Consider the following 22,566-nt stretch of genomic DNA (forward strand, 5'->3'; position numbering starts at 1 on the left):
CGACCCCCGCCTCCAGGAATTACAGCACGAAAACACGCAGCTCAGACAACAGAATTCCAAACTACAACAACAACTCGCCGACATGAAAACGCAAATGGATCAACTTGCAACCCAGATGGCAACTATTTTACAGAATCAAAATACACAACAACCAAGCCTAGCCACTGCCCCACGCCTTGAGTCAAATCCAGAACTCCCTTCCCCGGCGGATACTACAGACGCTCGACTCACAGCCATTGAAGCTCGACTGGAACGACTGTGCGAGCAAATAAAGACCAATTTCGCCAACATTGCCCAACCCCTCACCTCATTGGATACCCGGGTTGCTGCCCTGGAAGAAGATTCGCAAAAGCAGACGCAGCACAAGAAACCCAAAAAAGACACCCCTCCGACCATCACTGATACACTTTCCTAATAACAATGACCGCTCCTGGTACACAGACCCCGACACGGAGTAAATCCCTGACTATCTGGCAATGGAACTGTCGCTCACTACGTGGCAAGAAACAATCCCTCACCCTTTTTGCGGGCCAACATGCACCGGACCTCATCGCGCTACAAGAAACGGGCACTGATAATATATCCTTCAGTGGATACACAACATTTGTATCTGATCCGACATCTCGCACCGCCATCCTGGTTAAATCCACCCTAACAGCTCAACAACTCACTGCACCCACGCAACTGGGCTATACCTTCGTAGAAGTCATACCCCGACGCAAACAGCAAACCAGCCTATTTGTGCTAAATATATACAGCCCCCCTGATCACGCCCTACCCGGAATTGACCAACTAGTCAGAACCATCCGACAAAGAACGAGAGGCCACAAATTATTAATCATGGGAGACTTCAACGCCCACCATACTACGTGGGGCTATGTCCGCTCCAATAAAAAAGGTACCTCCCTGTACGATGCCATACAACAAAATCAGCTGCATCTTTGCAATACCCCCCAAGTTACTACCCGCATCGGCAACAGTATATCACCGGACACGACCCCAGACTTGACGCTCACGCATAACATCAAAGAAGCTACATGGACAAGGCTCGACGAGACACTGGGTAGCGACCACTATATCATCCAACTTCAACTACCACATAATCCGAACCAGAAGTGTAAAATTGGAACAGCCCGTCTCACTAATTGGAAGAGCTTCCGTGAGGCAACACCCGTAGACCCCATCACCAACCTAGAAGAATGGACCTCCAAACTACTCGAATCGGCCCGGCAACACACCAAAGAATTGACTCTGACTGAAGATCACCCCGCAGCGGACGCGCACCTCCTCCACCTATGGGACGCCTGCCGTGGCTTACGCAAAAGATGGAAAAAACACCGCACTAACCACCGTCTAAAGATTCGCATCGCTAAGCTAACCGCAGAGGCTGCAGCATACGCACAACGGCTCAGCCAGCAAAACTGGACACAATTATGCGATAAATTGCAAGGAACACTGGGTACTCGACGCACATGGCATCTGCTACGCTCCTTAATGGGGACTGGTACGTCCAAGCAAGCCACAGCACACCAGCTTCAACGGCTTATGCACAACTACCAGGGAACAGAGGACGACCTGCTCAACGAACTCCGAAACCCCATTGAATTAAAGCCGACCACCTCCCGCAAGACTTATAAGACCCCGCCGTACACTGGTCAAGCCAATCCTGCCATGGACGAACCCTTTACAATGGCTGAGATCGAAGCGGTGATCAGAAAACTTACCCGCAACACCACCCCGGGAAGAGACCAGATATGTAACAAATTACTTCGCAACCTGGATTACATAGCCCTTGAAAACCTCCTCAACTATATCAACGAACACTGGATAGCCGCCACCCTACCTCCACAATGGAAACATGCCGACATTACGCTAATTCCAAAACCAGGCAAGCCCCTCACCCCCAAATACCTTCGCCCAATATCACTAACTTCTTGCATCGGAAAGGTTTTTGAGCATCTAGTTCACAACCGACTACTTTCACACATAGAAGAGAATGACTACTTCCCAGACACGATGTACAGCTTCCGACCACACCTATCAACACAGGACATCTTACTCCAACTAAAAGAAGACATCATAGACAACCTCAGCAATCAAAACAAGAAATCCATATTGGCTCTAGACGTCAAGAGAGCTTTCGACAACATCTCCCACGACGCTCTCTACGCTGGCCTGGCTTCAACAAACTGTGGCCAACGGACCTACGACTACGTATCCTCTTTCCTCAATGACCGCACTGCAACAATAGGCATCGGACACCTTCGCTCCCCCACTTTCTCAACAATACCAAAGGGAACCCCACAGGGCTCAGTCATATCCCCCCTATTATTCAACATTGCCATGAAGGATCTGCCACCTCTCCTTCAACGCATCCCAAACCTAAAGCATGCAATATACGCAGATGACCTGACTATGTGGACCCCCATGGGCTCCACAGGTACCCAACAAGACGCTCTCCAAGAAGCAATACAGATTGCCCAACGATACTTGCAATCTAGTGGTTTAGAATGCGCCCCTGAAAAATCCGCACTCCTCACGCTATGTAAAAGAACTCGCAAAAGCCAGGAACAAGCAATCCCGGATCCTGACCTGCACATAAATAACCAACCTGTACCTAAAGTATCTCACCTCCGAATTCTAGGCCTCAACATCCCGAAGGACGGCTCCGGCTCTCACACCATTCTTCATCTACAACAAACTCTGAATCAGTTGGTCAGCATCATTCGGCGGGTCTCTCATCGCCGATACGGCCTCAAAGAAGCCGACACCACGCGCATAATCCAAGATATCCTGATTAGTCGAATGACTTATGGTGCGCCATACCTAGCCCTAAAAAATGCTGAAAAAGAGAAGCTAAACATTATGATTAGGCAAGCCTACAAAACTGCACTGGGTCTACCCCCGAAAACGGCCACACGCAAATTACTCCAACTTGGACTTCACAACACATGGGAAGAATTACAAGAAGCCCACAATGTCGCCCAGCTGTCACGCCTCAAACTCACCAAAACTGGACGCACTACCCTCGCCCGCTTGGGACACATGGTTCCGCCACCACAGGACCAGAAACAGCGCATCCCTCTCTACATCCGGAAAACCATCAGAGTCGCTCCAATACCACGCAACATGAATCACATCTACAACCATGCACGACGCGCCGCCCGCGTCAGAGCCCTCCAAAATAAGTATGCTGGGCAACCTGACAACCGGTATACCGACGCCTCCCCGTACCCGCACAAACCCGCTCACGCAATCAGTGTAATTGACTCCCATGGAACAGAACTAACAGCAGCAACGATTGGCACTACAAGCACAGAAACTGCTGAAGAACTAGCCATCGCATTGGCCGCAACTACTGCCCCCCACCAGGATGAAGAGGAATTCCTCACGATAATTACAGATTCCCAAGCAGCATGCAGAAACTACACTATTGGCCGAATATGTCCTTCTGCGCTCAACATCCTACGTTCTGCTAAGACGCTACCGCAAATCCAACTTGTCTGGACCCCCGGACACGAGTCCCTTGAGGGAAATGAAGCGGCGCACGCCGCGGCCCGCGCACATACACTCCGGGCCATTTCTCAAGAGGGCAACGCTCCAAGACCTGAGCCGCTGTTAAACTACACAGACATCTTGGCTCACCACCGTCACGAGCGCAGAAGTTACCCTGCACCTCACCCCGAACTGACCCGCACCGAAGCCACCACTCTGCGCCAATTACAAACAAACTCATACCCGCATGGCACCATTCTACACGCAATCCACCCCACCCTCTATCCCGGAACCTGCAAATTCTGCACCCAGCCCAGCACGCTATACCATATGGTATGGGAGTGCTCACAAACCCCTAGCCTCCCCCCAAACCCCAACCCCACCTACGAGCAGTGGGTGGCCCGGCTGACCAGCTCAGACCTCTCCGACCAGCGAGACCTGGTACGAAGAGCAAGAGCAGCCAGCGAGGACCTGGGTTTTCCGGACTGAAGAAGACCCCCCACAGGGCAGGTGCCCCTAACATCAGCACCTAAAGCTCGTCTTAAATAAAGTTTATTCCATCCATCCATCCATCCCTATAGTTTTCTTTGCGCGAAACAACGGGACGATTTATGAGAAGCGCCAGCGTTTCACGAGTTTCGAACGCTTATAACTATATAAACCGCTTGGCTTTCCAACCCTCTGGGGTACACCACGAACAACAGCGTTACTTGGATTGGATTTGATTGGGTTGGCTAGACTGGCCGAGGTTGACTAGTTTCGCGTAGCTCCTGGAGAGCCGTGCTGCGCAAGCGCGAGGATTGGATGGGATTGCATTGGATTGGATTGACTTGGCTTGGATTGGATCGGATTGGTTTTGGATCGGATTAGATTCGATGATAATCAGAAGTAAGCATGATAATTAGCTATCCTAGACAACCAGAAAAGCTAAGAATAACCAACTGAACCTTAGCGCACGCTACATATATCCTTGCATAGCTGCTTGGCTTTCGAAGCATCTGGGTTACGCCACGGCGAAGGGCCCGTGACAGGCTACATCGTAACGCCATGGCGATATGCTTGGTTCCAGCGAGCGAGCTAGGACGACAAGGCGAGCATCTAAAGTGCTCCGCACTTGAAAAGCATACGAGGCAGCTGCGAGTCCCCAATCACTTCCGGTGATTTCTGGGTGCATGGCGTCACAAAATTTCGTTTCCACAGTATGCGGCCGCCGATAAAAGCCCACTCGAGGAAGCATGACCGGGAGATTGTAGTGCGGTATTTAGCTCCGTTTGGTCGTGTCGCTGGAATGCTAACGTCCCGCTAGCACACTGAAAACTGCGTGTTACCTCCGTCCTCTATTGCGCCACTGCTGGCCAGAGTACGTCACTGTAGCGCGAAATCTGAACGTTTTTTATTTCTGCTTGCGTTTTTTCTGCTAAAAAACCATCTTTTGTGGCTGTAAAGAAGCTGAGTGAGCTGGCAAAGGGTAGTTCTTATCTAATTGACCGAAGCTGTAGTTTATCTTCATGTCCCCTCTAATTCATCATCATCATCATCACCATAACCACTACCACCACCACCACCACCACCACCACCACTACCAGTGGTGGCAACGGTGGCGTAGAGGTAGAGAAGCCGCCTCGAGTTCGGAAGGACCGAGGATCGAATCCGGGTGCCGGACAATTCCTACCGGATGATCCGCGTATTGATGAAATTTCAGAACGAGGCCTGGGGTGCGGCTTGACTCCGGCGACCATTGCCGGTAACACACTCCCTAACAAGAGCAGTATTGGCTACCATGGTGTAGTGATGGCCACAACCTCCAATGAATAGGCCAATTAACCCCTCTAATTTTTGCCCAGTAATATAGTGTCAGCTCGACTGAACGTTGTTGCTGGTATAAAGGCAACTACAACACAGGTTTAGTGAAGCACGATATCCCTTGTATGAGTTACCATCAAAATGGCGATGTCGTTGAGGAGAGTATCAACGTCGAACTTTGGGTGCCTTAAAAAACGTGCCGCCTTGACAACGGCCCCTTTGGCACCATAGTGAATGTCGATGCTCGCCAAAGGGTCGACGCGTCTGTGAAGAAAGCAAAACATAGTTTGGAGAATTTGCCGCGTTGGTCAGCTGGTTCTCTAAAGCGCCTACATACATGCAAAGGGCATATATATACAGTGCAATAATTATCATCGAGAAAGGGGTAATCATCACTCCACCCGAGTTCATGTCCAATACAGGACGAATGTCTATTTGGGTGTCAACCATGCACTCACAACTGCTATCCTCTGTATTCAGGATTTGTAATTAGAGCTCGAGTTTTCTGACCCTATCCCTACTTCTACCCCTTTATTCGTTAGCCACGGCGTTCGTTACTCGGCTACTCCACATCATGCCGGTTGTCATAAAACTGCGCTTAATCATGTCATTCCTGCTAGCAGCACAGCTGTGAAAATTTGCGGAAAAGTGACGGTGGCGTAGCATCGCTAAAGTGAACTGGTGAATCCCACGCACAAGCTGGAGCCTTCGTAATGCGAAGCTGCCAATGATGTTTTATATGACCTTTAACGTGAGTGTTCAAAGCTGCACAATGGGGTTCAAGGAGTACCATTTCATATAATTTAACGGGCGTTGTCGCATAACCAATTCGAGGTGAAATGCGTGAGGCATTCCAGTTCCGCTTGTCGCGTCTCGGTTGACTGCTCATGGCGCTGGCCGTGTTTCCTGGTGCCGTGTGTCGTTCAATTGACTCAAGTATCGCAGTTTGTATCGCAGTTGTGCGTCCGTGATTGCTTTTTGTCTTTTTTGTCTTGTTTTTTTTAATGAAGTGCATTTTGGAGGCATCCCTGTTACTTTATACTTTACTCCATGCTTGATATCCTACCGACATCTGTATGCCTTTCGTTTTTCCGATATCGCTCGTTTCTTTTTCTTTTCTAAATTTAAAACAATTGTCTTTGCCCACAGCGCTGGTGCCGTACGGGTTTCTGAGCCCGTCAAGTTGCACTTGAACAAGTTTCTTCCCAATTGCCCTCCATGAAGTTCCCTACATTCTTTATGGGAAATAAAGTACTTTTATTTCATTTCTTAAAAAACAAGTTTCCACGCCAGAATACCGAGGATACACTCGAGTCCTGCACCCCGTTTCGCTGCGTGGCGAAGAGATTCTTCTTCTAGGTCGCTATTCTTTCGGGCCTGAATATCTTGGACGCGGAAGAAGCGCTTTCGAACCATTCTGCTCGCACGTGTTCACGTGCTTCTTCTACAAGCATGGCGAGCATGCTCTTCAAACGCCAGCTCCAAGTGTTTAGCAATACCCAAGGAAGGAAGGAATAAAGGTAAAGGAAAGGCAGGAATGTCAATCAGGCTGTGGCCTAGTTTTCTATCCTACACGTGGGGAAGGGGAACAATGAAAAAAAAAAAGAAAAACCGTAAAAGAAGGGGAAAGTAAAGAGAGAGCGTAAAGACGTGTGGCCAGCGCCACGACGCTATAGGCTATAGAGTTCGTTGGCTTCACAGACAGTAGTCTCTTGCGCTGCAGTCTGCTGTGCAAGTGCGTTGTTTTTAGGAAGCACAGGAGCTCTTTTGTGGCCTTGTACGTAGATGACGGTGAAGAGCAGTGGCCCAGCATTTTCTCCTCAGAGAACGGCCGCCGAGAATGAAGGTTCCGTAAAGTTGAGGAACACCCAAATTGTGAAACGCTCTTGGGCGGTGGCGTGCCCATATTCGTGAAAATGAGCGCGATCTCGTGGTTTTGTAAAAAAACTAGCGTTAGGGTGGCTGGATGGTCGTCCTGGCTACGGGAGCGCGAGCAACGTGGGGCGGCCTGGCAGGCAGCGCCCCAGCCCTCCTAGGAAGGGCAGTACCAGGAAGAGAGGGAAGTAAAGACGCACTTAAAATGCCAAAACGGAAGTAATGCGAACCTTTGTAGAGGGCAAGGAAAAGATAAGTATGAAGAAGACCCTCGCAATCACAGTTTGTTGCCCTATGTGCTTCTCCGCAGGTGCGATTACGCTGTAGCGAATGTACGGAAGAGAGTCCCTAGCAGGGAAAATTGTTACAGCGCTCGATGATAACTCTGAGCATCATAATTACCACCAAGGTAATCATATTCATCGATACTACCGAGTAGAGGCTGCGGCACGGCAAACACATTTGTGCTGCGTTTAAGTTAGCAAAACTATAACGTGAGAGGGAAAAAATCAGGTTTTGCTGATGGTTATCTAATTCTGGCAACCATAACTTATAATAATTCCTGCCCGAACACGGAATATTCACTGCGAGTCAAGCTTAATAATCGCGTTACGTTGAAATAATTGCTTTTCCTATTTCTCTTCCTACCGCTGCACTTAGTGACATGTACGTAGAAAGCATTTATAAGAAATTTCTATGTTATGCGTTATTATCAGCCTTGCATCGTGAATTAATGCAACGTTTGCTGCTCCGGCAAAAGCAAAACGGCGTGGTTTATATATCAAGAGCCTAAATCTAAGGTATACACTTTATGTTTATGTTTGCACTTAACGTAAAACGACGCGCACGCATGGTGCAAGGCATTTCATGCCATGGTGCAAGGCATTTCATGCTTAACGTCCCCAGTTCAGAAGTTGAAATTAATATGTACTTACGAGTAAGCTGTGCAACGGGCTGCGGTTAAGATGTGCCGCTGAGTGATGATTGTTCCGCTGCAGTAGCTACGGGCCCCATGCTGAGCACGGATGACGAGCAGCACCTTGACGGGGAAGTCAGAGAAGTTGGTTTACAAGCGTTTCTTTCCAAGGACCTGGAGTGTGGTGTATTGCAGAAATACTGTGTTGCGGAAAATTCGCTTTTGGCGGGACACGTGAAAGCGCCTGCTTCATATCCATTTTCTAAGTCTCACTCTGGTTCCTGGCAGCATAATAGGCACTCACGAACCTAATCACGAACCAGCCTCTTCTAGCCCATGTAGTTCGAAAAGCACTCACCATTCCTCTGGCAGCCAGACAACTACAGCTACTCAACGCTCAAACTTTTACCACTCCATTCGTTTGCCTTGTGTCGGAGTTGCCTCATGTCTGCAGGCTGTACCGGTACTTACGATGTTCTGCTACCTTAGCCCTTATCTCCAGCTTGTTGGGTCAGGAAATCATTAAACGGCATCTTCCGTCCACAGCTTTTACGTGGGCCCTCGAATAGCTGCAACCTTTCCTATGCGCCACCCCCGCTCCACCCCAGCGGTCGTAAAGTGGAAAGTTCTGAGTATAGTAGTGCATGTAGTCAATCTTAAAAACAACAGCGCAGAATGCGACGCGAAGGCGAACACAAGAAGGCACGACGGGCACTGACTGGGAATTGGTTTTTTATTAAACACATCAAAAGTAAAAGTACCTTACCATCCAATCGACACGTCAAACATGCGTTACAAGTTTCGGCGCACTCTGCCGCACACACGGAAAACAAAAGTAGCAATCTTTGAAGCACCAAAGGCAGAGAAAGAAAATACAGTGAAGATGACCGCTTTACAGATAGGCCCTCGGGCAAACCTCCAACACCTAGCGTTTCCTATCGCATCTAGCTAATGCGATGCGCCGGCAGTCATAACCAACCCTCTTCTCAGTCCGCATTTGTGGGGTGAGAATAGGTACCCTCTACATGAATGCGATGGGCTATAATGTCGAATTCATGTAAACGCGCATGATTTCTCTTGTGTGCTCGTTCTATGTCGAAATAACGGCTGCACCGTAAGCGTGATTGCGGTGCGCGTTAGGGCATGCGTGTTGAAGACTTGGCCGAGGTGATACCTGTGAAGCAGTCATCTTCGCTTTCTCTTCTTTCCCAGCCTTTGGTGCTTCAAAGATTGTTAATTTGTTTTCCGTATGTACAAGTTTTCCGAAACTTGTGATGGCATGTTGGGCGTGTTGATTGGGTTTACAGGTATGCTTACTTTGGATGTGTTTAATAAAACCAGCTGCCGGTCAGTGCCTGTCGCGTCTTCTTGTGTTCCCCTTCGCGTCCAATTTTGCGCTCTTGGTTTAGGATGGACCATATCCAACTAGCCCAACGTTCGTCCTTTTTACGATGCATCTGGTGGTTGTGGTGTCTGAAGCCTCACCATAGCCGCAGGAACGGGCGCTCTTCCATAATTCCAACCGAAAAACAAAGGTACCGGTGCGTGTTGTCTGCGCGTGGTAACAAACAATGAGTTCGTCTACAGAAATATGTGGCAGGGCCGTAATTTCAAAGCAAGGCAAATGTAGGCAGCACAAGAGGATTCGGCGCGGTCATAATAGGCGCCTCCGCCTACTCCTTGTCTGTACGCGGATTTCCTAGTCTGCCGAACAGGTGGTATGCGATGTCGTATATTGAGGCGTAGCTTCATTCTTGGAAAGTCAGGCGAAGGGGACATGGAATGTGCTAGCTAAACCAAAGAGGAACGACAGAAAAATCAATTCCTTAAAAAGACAGAAGCAGCCGGGATTGTCGGGATGGATGGAGAGGGGGAGACGGGCATAGGCCGATAGCGTCATTTCTTGGAATATGCCCCGCTATCACAGACGAATAAGATGGCGGTTTTGCCTATAATAAACGACAAGTATGGTTCGAGCTCAGTAAGGGGTCTAAAGTACCAACGTTTCACATGCCCAACGTAGGAATCCACTACGAAGTTTTTTCTTTATTTTCTTCTCTTTGAGATGACAGTACAAGCAGACACATAACAGCAATAATGATGCAGGATCACCTACTGAGTAGCCGGTACTTTAGCACCCTCATCTGCGCTGCCCTGTGGCTATATGAAGACAGAACCGTTGGTAGCAATAAGCGTCTCTGGACCACTGGAAGTACGCTTCTGTGCTTTCTTTTCTAGAAGTCAGTAATCAAGATGGTCGGGTGGTGTTATTCGGTATTTTGCACATATTCTCCAACACGCTGCACAGTTCTGCTTTTTCGGCCTTAGCCAGGTTCCCCATGTATCTAGGCAACTGCCACCTACCTTTGTCGTCCCGCAACCTGTTCAAGGGTAGTTTTTGTAATCCCAGTGTTATCCATCAACTCCTATTATCCGCAGACGAACGGCCTCACGGAACGGTTTACGGGGCACTAGGTGATGTGCTGGCAACGTATGTTTCGGCAGAACACACCGAACGGGACAAGATACTCCCGTATGCAACCTTTGCGTATAACACCGCTAGGTTTTTCAAATCGCTACGGTTTCCAGCTTTGTTCCTTCTCTGCGGCCGGGAACCATCATGTGAGCTCGAAACCATCTTGCAGTAGCGACAAGATGCCTTTGGAGGTTGTACTCCCTGTCCCAAGCATCTTGGCAAGCTGAAGAGTGCTGACAGCTTATCCGCACCCTGACTTCCGGGGGTCAGTCCCGCCCACATCAGTGTCACGACAATGAAGCACCAGTTTTGTTCGCTCTTGATTCTCTTGTGCGGCTGGAATACCTTCAACTCTTCTAGGTCTGGATCAGAAGCTGCTTTCGAAGTAATACGACCCCACAGTGTAATCTTGCGTACGTCCCCAGTTAACTGCGTAGTTGTGCCGCTCACGTTGTCTCGCCACTTTCGTTGCCACAGTCGCGAAACTGTGCACGTTGACCACTTGAAGCTTGCCACAGTCGCGAAACTGTGCACGTTGACCACTTGAAGCCTTACAATGAACCATTAGTTTTGTCTTGCTTGTCGCCGGGATGGCTCTTCTGTCCCTGGGGGAAATTGTAGAGCGAAAAGTTTGCCGATTACAGTACGTTGCTACAAGGCACCGTGTGGCTGTGCACTTTTCGCGAATGGCGCGATGCGCTTATTCGGTATACAGTGAACAAGGATTGTGAGGACGACAGTGACACAGCACCGGTCACTCTGGGAACGTGACACGGACTCAGAAACATCGCTGCACCACGAAAGAAGCTGCAGTTGTTCTACGTCGCGGATACCTGGCTACCATCGTCTGGGATGTGACCCTCTCATGGAAATAAATAGCTTTACAATTTTTTAAATATGTGTGCACCTACTGTCTCCATTATTGCTTCTTTTATTTCTTTTCTTTTTTCCTCTTTCTATTTTTCCCTGTCATCTCACTGTATTCACCCCCATCTGGAGTAGCAAGCCCTACCGTTAATGGGGCTGACCTCTTCAGCTTTCATTAAAGATTCTCTCTCTCTCTCTCTCTCTCTCTCTCTCTCTATATATATATATATATATATATATATATATATACACATATATATATATATATAAGAGAAGAAAAACTTCGAACAAGGTAAAAGCACGATTGTGGCCTACGTTTCAGCAGAGAACTTGCTTTCCTCAGTTCTCTTCCTGAAACGTAGGCCACAATCGTGCTTTTACCTTGTTCGAAGTTTTTCTTCTCTTGTGTTCTCTACCATCTTCAAAGTTCTACTACTCCCTATATATATATATATATATATATATATATATATATATATATATCTGTATATTTTCCCACAAAGCAACAAAACCTCAATTATGTTGCAATTGATCCTGCCACATCTTAGTGGCCGATAATTCGTTTGTAAAATTGATGGGTACGGCTTTAAAAGTGGGCAAAAGTGCATTTAGGAATTTCGAGCAGTGTCACGGTTTACGTTAAGTTCTAGGAAGAGGTGCCATGATTAGGATTGCCCGAAATCCCCAGAAATCGCCTTGTGCTACACTAGGTGTAAATTATGTGTGCAAGTAGAAAAATTGGCGGCACTTCTTGTAAGTCAGTGCTACTGGATTTTCTACTAATCACATTGCTGAACTATGTGATAGCCTTTTTTGAGCCATTGCTGTGAGCTAACTTTGACAAACCATCCAAGGTGCTTGCTCCTTCTTGAGGCGAGATTCTTGCTTGGTTGTCGGAAGGCTGCCGTGTTTTCCGCAGTCTGCAAAAAAGTTCGGGGTCAATGTTTGCACGAAAAAAAAATATATATATATCTGCTTTGCGCGACCGCCGAAGCCCTCAGCAAATTGCATGGCACTACAGATCGCGCACATGAACAGCAGCCTAAACTGTCATCACAACAGCAAAGAAATTACAGAAAATTACGCTATCGTTTGCCTCATGCTACGAAGGCCACACGGGCTAATTACCTTACATGGCGATGACCTCTGGTTGAAGGATAGGAATCCTTTGCTTGCACTGACCTGTATGAGCCTGTGCCATTCGCGGTAAATATTAGCTCAGTTGGCGGCTAGCATAAGTTTCCATGAAAGTGCTCAAGCAGAATAAGAGTGGCTAATAATCGCATTCTGCTTAATACTGCATCATTTTCGTTTCAAATAAAGGCAAGAGCGAACTCGCAGGTTACGTCCGAGCTATACAATTTTTACTGGCGTTATTACCGTTGGGCATGCATGGCTCGCAAACATGTCACCGAATATTCTTGCTGGCGGCAATATTGCTAACTCAGTTTCTGAGCACATAAAATGCAGAATTAAAACCATGCTTACGAAAAATCTCCCTCGATAGGCAGCGTGTTTCTGCGGCACGCCGACCATACGGGGCGTCATGAGGCAATCCTTCGAAGGGAGCTTATGTACTGCATGGGTTGGCGCTTGGACGCGGCTTGAGCGCGCAATTATCCGACTATTCTTGCATTGGTGTCCAAGTTTGTTGGGTCTGATTACACCAACCATTAACTCTATGCATGTTTTGACCCTTCTCAAGGCTCTTGAGTTTGTACTATTAGGCGACGCTTGTATGACGCTTGCTGAAATCCGTGTTTCTGCGGGAACTGGAAAGCGTGCTAGTCAAAAAAGCACTGTCCCGTGCGTTTCCCACCTCTGTCTGCCTGTGTATGTGCGTGTGTGCGTGCGCGTGCGCGTGCGTGCGTGTGTGTGTGTTTGGGGGTGGGGGCGTTTATTGTCGGGGGTCTCTGTGTGTGTCTTTAAAGAAGGTGCTAAGAAGTTGTGGGGCTACGCAGATTAAATTAATTGAAGCTTTGGCGGGGAGAGGACTCTGGTAGCGAAAGTTGGGATTGTAGTGATTCTAGTGAACAACTTGCACCTGCATGATCACGGTAGCAGGTATTAGTGCAGCAATGCTGAAGGGGGCTGGGGGGAGTACATAATGATTTGGAATTGTGGAAAAGGCCCCAATTTAGCTTTGTGTTCAGGGACCTGCCATGAAAATGTTAAATCTTGATCATAGTGTATGATCACACTGATTTGTTATAAGCAGACTTTTGATCGTATGCGCGTGCGTAGACCACAACACATCGTCATCTGAACCACCATAAACCACCCTCAGAAATTGTATAGGTCCACCTTGTCACGTAATGGAGGCGTTTAACAATGAGCGATGTGCCAGTTTCGCACCCTTTTGAAGAGAATAGTGGTAGGGCACTAGTGTTCCACAAAAGAAATTGACTTTATTTAGGGCCGAAACCCTGAATTTGCACTGTTATGATGCTGTCAGGGAGGAGTACCTAGTCCTACAAAAAATACAACGCGAAAAATAAAACTTTGTGCAGTACCCTTTTTTTAGAGAATTCAGCAGCACCCACCGATGTGATTATTCAGAGGACGTGGATAGCTTTTTAATCTGAACTGTAGAGGTGAGCCCTCATGGAGCCAGGCAATGCTGCGCCAGAAGGGGATAATGCTAGTGACGGGGAGTTCGATGGGGAGTTCGATGGGGAGTGATGGGGAGTTGAAACTTGTTCGAGGCAGCGCTGATGGGGAAAATAAAAATATAATAGCAAAGTACACAAAATGCCATACACGAAATTGGTAGGCAAAATTCTCAAAAAGAAATATTTCATGTAAAATAAAGAAAACGGCGCTGAGGAAAAGGAATATTGAACCAAGGCAGAAAAAATTGTACATGACAACGCGAACTGGTACAGATCCCTTCAGATGTAGTCCTCCATGCCCCCACTTCGCACCTAAAAGAGCGATTGGGTGCAAGAAAGGTCCATGATTTCGAATGCCGCAATCTTGCACCTAGTAACATCGACACGTACATCAAGTCCCGTTATCAACACGAAACTGTTTTATTCCGGGATACACGAACATTTCAATGATGTCATATCCGTCCTGGAAATGACGCCAGTACAACGAAGCAAGCGCCCTGTAAAGGCTGCATCCCTTTACACAGGGTCTTCTTCCGGGGAAGCAACCTTTAGTACTAAGGAGTAAGTTATACTCATGGTTGTTCACCCTGCACTATCCAAGGAAGAAGAATCGCTGCTTCGCAGACTCCAAACCAATACCTTTCCTCACCCAGTTCGCCTGCATCGTATGCTTCCAACTCAATACTCTGCTGAATGCCAGTTTTGTTCACAACCCGGAACTCTACCTCATTTTATAATACAGTGTCGGTGCAATTCCAAACTTTCACCCCTCCGATCCCCTCTTCCCACCCCTGAGCTGTGGGAGAACCTGGTGACCAGCGACCATCTGGATGTACAGCAGCTCCTGGCATCCAGGGCGAAGGCTCCCTGCTCACCTCATGGATTCCCGGACTAGGGAACCACTCCCACCTTAGAAAGCTCGAATAAACGTTTCTCTCTCTCCCTGTCTCTCTCTCTCTCTCTCTCTCTCTCTCTCTCTCTCTCTCTCTGGTTTTCGGGTTTAATATTTTCGGATTTTATATTTTAACATGGACATGTTTTATGCCGGGATACACCAATGCTTTCACTGATGTCATATCCAACAAGAAAATGACGTCAGTACACCTTTTCGAAGCGACCCGCCAGCAGGACGTCGTTTGCCAAGCACACCCACAAGACATCCGCCGACTCGCAAATCAAGCTCAGCTGCAGATTTCGCGGCACATTTTACTTTCGTGTTTTACCGACTCCTACGACAGAAATGTCAACCACAGGTTTTTTAGCACAATGCGCCAAACATTATCCTTTTTTCTACCATAATACATCCACAGGTGCCTTAACAAACAAAACCAAAACGAGTGCCGACAGGATTTTTAAAGAAAAAAGCAGCGCAATTATGATAAAACCCAAGGTATATCTTACAACATACAGCAAGTGGGCTGGTTGGGTCATGTTAAAAACATTAGGCAATAGTGCGAACTAAAGGACGCAGAGTCTGAGACACGCACACACACACAGCGCTGACAGCTGCGATTTCTGACATGCATCGGAGGGGAGGCACTACAGTTCTCTTGTCCGCACCAAATAATCTGAGTAGCCTCTGTGCGATGTTATACAATGACCGTGAAAACAGTAGAAGTTGTGAAACTGGACAAAAACGAACGAAGTAGATAGCTCGTCGTCAGCGTATATGACGCGCTCACAACGAACGAATGTTCGCCTCCATGACTTCGCCAGTTCACTGAAAGAGAATGCGGGTGACCACGCAGCTTTGTACTTTCGCCAGTGGGGGCGAACCAAAATTTGATCAGTATCTTATCACTCGCCGGTAAGCAGACAAATGGACAACCGAAACGTGGGAAGCTATTTCCACTAGCAGGAGGGACGACAACTGCGGAAGCAATTAAACCAGGTGTGCTACTGCATGAAAATGAAATTAGGTATCTTTCGAACGAAAACGTGGCCTTACATTTTGATGACTCCGTGACGCTGTGTTTTCTGATCATTGTGTGTTAGCTGGCACCTTCGCGTATTTTAGGCGCTCGCAAGCAATAAAGTAAAAGTTGGTTGTTAGTAAGCGCTGCGTGTGCGTGCGTGCGTGCATTCGTGCGTGTGTGTGTTCTAATCTGCATCCCGTTAGTTCGCATTCTCCTCACGTTTTAGCAAAAAAAGACAGACCAGTGAAAAAGAGAGAGCGCCGACTCACAACTAAACGCATTCAACCAAACGGCATGACTTTTTATTGCAGGCATATAGCCGAAAAAAACGGAACGGAATGTAATAGTAACGGGTGATAGTCCCCCACCCACAAAAACAAAACAAAACAAAAACAGTTGCGAAGGTTTACCCTGTATTACCCTTTGTGAAATAAGTAGAAAATACATTCGTTCGCGTGTATGAGGGGTGCTTTGCGCATTAAGCAAAATCTTCAATGTCTTCGTGGGATGCATAAGATTTGTACGGCAAAAAATTATACACAACTCCTCCCTTTGCAAAATATGAACTATAGCTTTGTGTGCAGTCTTGTATACAGCCTCGGCACTAACACGGTTGTATTATATTCGTTATGTTATACGTCACAGTGTGGTTTGACAATGAAAATAAACCCGGAATTCCAGTCCCGCAACCGAGTCGATAGTGCTATACGGTTTGTGCCTTTTTGATAAAACAGTGAGCTGAAGCTTTACCTGCGGTGTTGATGGGATATGTCGGGATGGGAATCTGAAACAGCACAATAAGTACACTTTTCCTCAGGACACGTTTCAATAGAGACGTCCGACATTGCTTGGGACATAAAGTTTCGGCACAACACAAAAAAAGGAGAGCTTTAAGCACTTTGTTAAATTATAGAAGGCACTGAAAAACTAATAAGGCTGGCAGGTTCATTCAAAACAGGTTCTGCAATACCTTTCTCGTCGTTAAGGACTTGATAAAAATTGGGGAAGTAATGTCGCTATTGCTGAGTTATAATTCGGCGTCAGAAGAGCCGCCTAAGGACGCATCAGAAGTATTCTATCGAATAAAGAAATCATAGATCAAAGCAAAATGAGTGAGGTGCCTTTCAGAGAAAGCCTCCGAGCTCTGATAAACTTCGCCAGGGGAACTATTTATGATTAGCTACAATGCAGCCAAACAATAACTACGACTTTCTGAGGAGGAATCAGCTACATGTCACTGCACTTGCCATTATAAAGATGATTAACATCACCCTACTTAACCTGCTTGGATTCATTGTTTTCTGAAGATCCGAATGCGGGGGCTAGTTTGAAAAACACTGACTTTTTGTATCGAGCTGAATTCTAACACGTTTTTAGATACTTTTCCAAGACAAGAAACAGTACGGAGAGTTATGTGAGTTAGTTTGTGTTCATTCATAGATCACACAAATAACACAAAGGTCGAGAGACCAGCAAAAGGAAGCCGCGGCACCGCCATTGTCTTGTGCTTTCCCTTTTACGAATTATCCTTCATCTGTAGTTCTTATCGTTACTGCCACACAATAATATAACACGCTTCGCGTGACTCTGCCTAATTTTAAAATACGTAAGGACACACATACCAAAGTTGGTGGCTCCTCAACTGTGATATTTCTCTGAAAGAAGTGAAGTCGTTTATTAGTAAAGAGGAAACGTTCTTTTGCTCTTGCGAGACAACTAGAGGCATCATTCGCAGGAATGACAACTTGGGTAGAGGTTCCTATATGAGGTAGACAACTTCACTCGGAAGTAGAATACCTTGTTTAATTGCGAGGGCCTAATCGCGTTTTCATGTATTGTTGGCGTAAATATCATGTTGTGGGTTCTTTATTTTTACTCTTACAGCTCTAAAAATACAGCTGTCTTAGAAATGACTACCTTCTGGGCGCCAAACATCCTGTCACTAGTCGAGAGACAGGACAAGAGATTCCCTGTCTCCATATATCATACATGCAGAATGTAGCGACAGTTCAAGCATTTAAATTGTTATGATCATTGATAAGTACGACACGATATATATTCGACTCAACTACGATATATTTGAAAGCTGCGTACGTTGATATTTGTTCAAGGAGCATGGAAAAATACTTTGCGCCTGCAATTGAGGTGATTGGTGTGATCATGACGTGTTGAATGAAAGTTTCTTCATTCCTTTTATTAATTTTTCTTTATTTGTGTTTAATATTTGTATATCATGTCGAACCACGGCAGGTTTTTACCGTCGATATTCTCTTTCACCAAAGGGGATGAAACGGGCACAGAAAACACGGAACAGTGTGCGCGTGTGTGTGTGGAGACGAAGGAAGTATATACAAACCTTCACAATAAGGTCAGGGTGTCAGGTTTATACACCTCCACGTTGTTCAGTGAGTGTGCAAGCTTGGGCACTAGTAAAATTCACATTGAGTTGTTTTCCGTTGAAAAAATAAAAAGCAACAGTGGCATAAGAAACGGTGTCAAAGAGATGAGGCAACTGCACACAAATGAAAAGATGGCTCACGCTTGAATGGCGACAATATCGGCCTTCGTGTAGATATGGCCTCAGAGAAATGGTTCACTCGGCGCGGGCTAACAATTAACTAAAAACGCATAAAACAACCATATCTTCCAGTGCGTATCCGCACGTACCCCTACAAGTACTGCCAGTGGCCGTGTCATGCCTTCCGGCGGTTCATAATCTACAGCCTGGACAGTTTTCTTCCAGTTTTTCATCTGCTGACATTGTGTTTGTCCTGGGATGGTTCGGTGCTATCGGATCTCGCCGAAATAAACTGATACAGAGTACAGAAAGGTTTCTCCAAACTAGGCTGACGAGCACTCACTGCAGGTGCAAGTTCCTGGGAAACCCTCGTCTCGGTGTCCATGTTCCGCTTCGCGACAAACTCCGAACGTTCATGATGCAGCGGCGTGAGGCCACTAACGTGTCACTCGTCACGGGTCTACTGCCCGGAAGCATCTGAGCATTCTGCTGACCGTGACCGTGGTCCCATGGAAGACTGTACCTGCCGCAGGGCCCATTATTCAGCTCATGGAAAGCATTGAACTAATAGAACGGCACAAGGTTACTGCCCCTCGTTATAGTAATAAAACAGCGCGGCCAAACAGAAAGGGCAAACAGACAGCGCCCTGTCCGTTTACCCTTTCTGTAGTTTCGTTTCCCGCGCTGTTTTATTACTCAGTTATGTGCCAACTGGCCCGCCTTCAATCCTCGTTATAGGTTTCCGTAGGCGCCTGCGTGGGCCAATCACATCACTTTGCTTAGGGAATCAATCAGGTGGTAAAGAACGGACGGTTAGGCATTCCAAAACTGCTTAAGGTGACAGGAAAGGAGAATTGTCTGAGCCATACTTGCGATTTCACTAGTTTCGACTGCCTGTCACATCCTCGCTGCAGCTGCTTGGCCCGCCCTCACAATACCTTTTTTTAATTCTCAAAAGTTTTTAGCATGTAAAAAGCACCGGAAACTAGTATTTATATGAGGTGAAGACAAAGAAATTCAGCAATATATTACTGCTCTGTGCATGTCAGGTAACTTGAAAGCTGCCTCGACCAAGTTTCCTTCTTTTAAACGGGGCATTTTTTGTGCGTTTGAATGATGTCGTTCAAGCGGTACCAGGGTTTTTCGCTGCCTTCCTTTCAGTTACCGCAATAAATGCATTCGATAGGCACTATAAACAAGCTGCCAACGATGGCAAAGTAGAAGCGAGCAAGCGCATCTGCTGCGTCGAGCACATCACACAGTGCCACTGCTTGGTTGTGTTAAGTTTAGCTTGAGCAGGGCCTTAAGCCACAAAGGAAAGAGTGAACAGGTTTATCTGAAGCGCTGCGCGGTCCTTTTAAAACGAAGAAACTTTGGGGTGGAACAGCCGACCCCAGATTCACACCAGGATGTAAAGTATTACGATTGTGCTTTAAAATATGCAATGAGTAGTCACGTACCTGGAGCTTAATGTGGCAGATGGAGCCTGATAGGACCACCTGAAAAGAAAATGGACCATATGAGACATGCCACTCAACACAAGGAAAACATACTGGTGTCAGATGCCTATGGATATTATTTTATATGGTAAAATATCAGACAAGTGAAAGTGGATCATAGATCCGCTAGGCGGAAGATATTGCATTATATTGCATTATCTCCGCATAATAAGAAAAGAAGTGACACTTGGAGCCTATATTCGGGTACCTCTCATGAATGACAGCCGAGGTTTCCTCCGCGCCTTATCATCGTAGTCAGCTATACCTCCGAGCAACGCGAATATGGCCTTACTGCGATTATTTTGAGCTCGAGACGAACCGTTTTCTTTATTTTCAGTGTTTAATCTGTTTATAAACTGTTGTGCCGACGAAAAAAAAAACCGCGTGAGGAAAAGCAGGCCATGTTACTCCTTAAGCGCAATCTCCTATCCAAAATTGCGCGCGCATGCATTGACATTCCTGTCCGTCGCTTCGGCGGAGTGACATTCTAAGCAAGGTATTTGCTTTCTTAGCTCGAACCCGAATATCATTTTTCGGTCCACGCATCTTTTCTGCCTTCCTGCTATAGTAGTATGAATCACTCGCAGTTTGACAGTCATAGCATTTGCTTCAGGATGATTTACTGCTACAGCTGCGAGTGATTGATACAGGGCAGCTTCTCTTCGCGACACTAAAGCATGTATGTTGCTGTGTGTGCGATGTTATTACCAGGGATCTTGCGTCGCCGACCACATGAAAAAAGCGTTCTGGAATAAAATTCCAATTGTGGCTCTTTCTATTGTCAACACCTCACAATAGTTGTGACGAGGCCAATCAATCGGTGGCTAAACCCGGTTTTGTTTTGTCGCTGTCCTCAGTTTTAAAACATGTCTGTGGAAAAATTGAAATAACGATTCATTAATGTATTCAAAATAAAATGTCCTATTATATGTACAAATAACTAGTAATTCAACGATAAGGTTAAGAAACTAGATTTTTTCGCGCTTGCTCACAAGCCTTCGAAATCAACGACCGTTGTTCCCGGAGTTTAAAGTTAGTTTATTGTCTCGTTTTATTGTTACCTGACACATCGCTGAATTTCTGGAGCTTTAGCCCAATTTCTAGCAATGAATCCATTCAATATTACAAAGGAATCAGGTGTCATACGACATACAATCACATGTTTGAAGGAAATGCAGTATGTACATGGTCACCAAAAAGCATGGGTAGGAATAGAAAATGCGCATTCAAGATTGTTTACAGTGCTAACAATAAACGCTCGGTTCTATACAGACAAATTAAGCTATAAATAAGACTGATTGATTGTAAGGTTTAACTCGCCGACGCAACGCTGGCGATGAGGCGCGCCGTAGTGGAGGGCTCCGGATTAATTTTGACCACCTGGGAATCTTTAACGTGCGCCGAAATCTCGTACACACGGGCGTTTTTGCTGTTCGCCTCCATCAGAAAAGCGGCCGCCGCGGCCGGTAATCGAACCCGCGACCTCGTGCTCAGCAGCGCAACACCTTAGCCACTGAGCCACCGCGGGGCGTAAGCGATGAATAAGAATAATAATATGAATTTCTAGTCTACAATGCAATGACACAGACACCCAACAGGCCACACGTCAGGATTGAAGTACATCGTCTGTGGTAAAAAGCTACAAATATGATTTTGTCCCTAAGACAGGAGCAGTGATAATCGTGTACAAGCCATTGCAATTCGATACTATTTTCAATTCTTCCTTACGTTTTTGCATCAATGTGCTGAATATTCTTTGATGCGAAGGAAAGGCTTTATTCTTTCTACGGCACGTCCTAACGAACTGGAAGTGGAAGAAGAAATTCCCATGACCTGTTCCCTTCGTAGTTATCGAAAACAACAACGAAACAAAAAGTGTGATGGCTGCCCAAGACGATGCCACCACATGCAAGACACATGTTTAAAAGGGGGACGAACCGGAAATAGCGAACCCACTAACTTCGGCACAAATGATGAACAATTGGCGAAGAAATGTAGTATCTGACGAAATGTTTATTCGAATCAGTTTATTTTGCAGCTGCCCCTGCACCTTTTCAAAGTGTCCTGCGCCATACTGCTCGACTACCGCTGCACGGACGGTGCCATGCACAGCACTCCTTCATTGGTCATGGAGCTGGCGTGGTACCATGGCGGCGGAGCTAATTGTTGCGCTTACTCTGGAGGTGGTGCAACAAACCGGTGCCGAGTTTGGACCTTGCTAGCTTGGCAGTGTAGTAGTAGAAAGTGTGCGAGGACATTTGTGGAAATACAAGCTGCGTCGATGAATGCGGCGCCACCGGGAATGTCGGCGGCATCGAGTTATGCGGCACGGTACGGAAGGATGATTGCCCGGTATTGTTGTTGCACAGCTGCGTGCATGGCGTGTATCTTTGACGAAGGCGGCGTTTTCTCTGATACGGACGAGAAATTCGTCTGAAGTTCTCAGAGTGGTCGGCTCGTCCATATTTTCGTCTTCATATACCCAGCGGGAGTGCAACTGCCGCAGGCCCCCAAGCACACGCCCCAGCAGCTGGTGGCAATTCTTTGTCGGCACCTGCCACCAGGTTGGCAGCCGCTGTCGTTGCTTAC

At 46.8% G+C, this 22,566-nt stretch overlaps 1 protein-coding gene across 1 annotated transcript in view; it reads right to left on the minus strand.

The window, feature by feature from the left end:
* The window catches only part of LOC144164097 (serine protease 56-like), a 29,703-nt gene extending 12,973 nt beyond the window's left edge, over positions 1 to 16,730 (minus strand). Inside the window, exons 1-4 of the mRNA XM_077694656.1 lie at positions 16,711 to 16,730; positions 12,279 to 12,352; positions 8,109 to 8,212; positions 5,433 to 5,562 (exon numbers count right to left, since the gene is read on the minus strand). Of these exons, the coding sequence (XP_077550782.1) occupies positions 5,433 to 5,562; positions 8,109 to 8,212; positions 12,279 to 12,281 (237 nt within the window). The 5' untranslated portion in view covers positions 12,282 to 12,352; positions 16,711 to 16,730. The remainder of the gene's footprint in view (positions 1 to 5,432; positions 5,563 to 8,108; positions 8,213 to 12,278; positions 12,353 to 16,710) is intronic.
* Positions 16,731 to 22,566: the final 5,836 nt, after the last annotated feature.

Source organism: Haemaphysalis longicornis, unplaced genomic scaffold (assembly GCF_048455015.1).
Source record: "Haemaphysalis longicornis isolate Haplotype H1 unplaced genomic scaffold, Haemaphysalis longicornis Haplotype H1 scaffold_13, whole genome shotgun sequence".
Lineage (NCBI taxonomy): Eukaryota > Metazoa > Arthropoda > Arachnida > Ixodida > Ixodidae > Haemaphysalis > Haemaphysalis longicornis.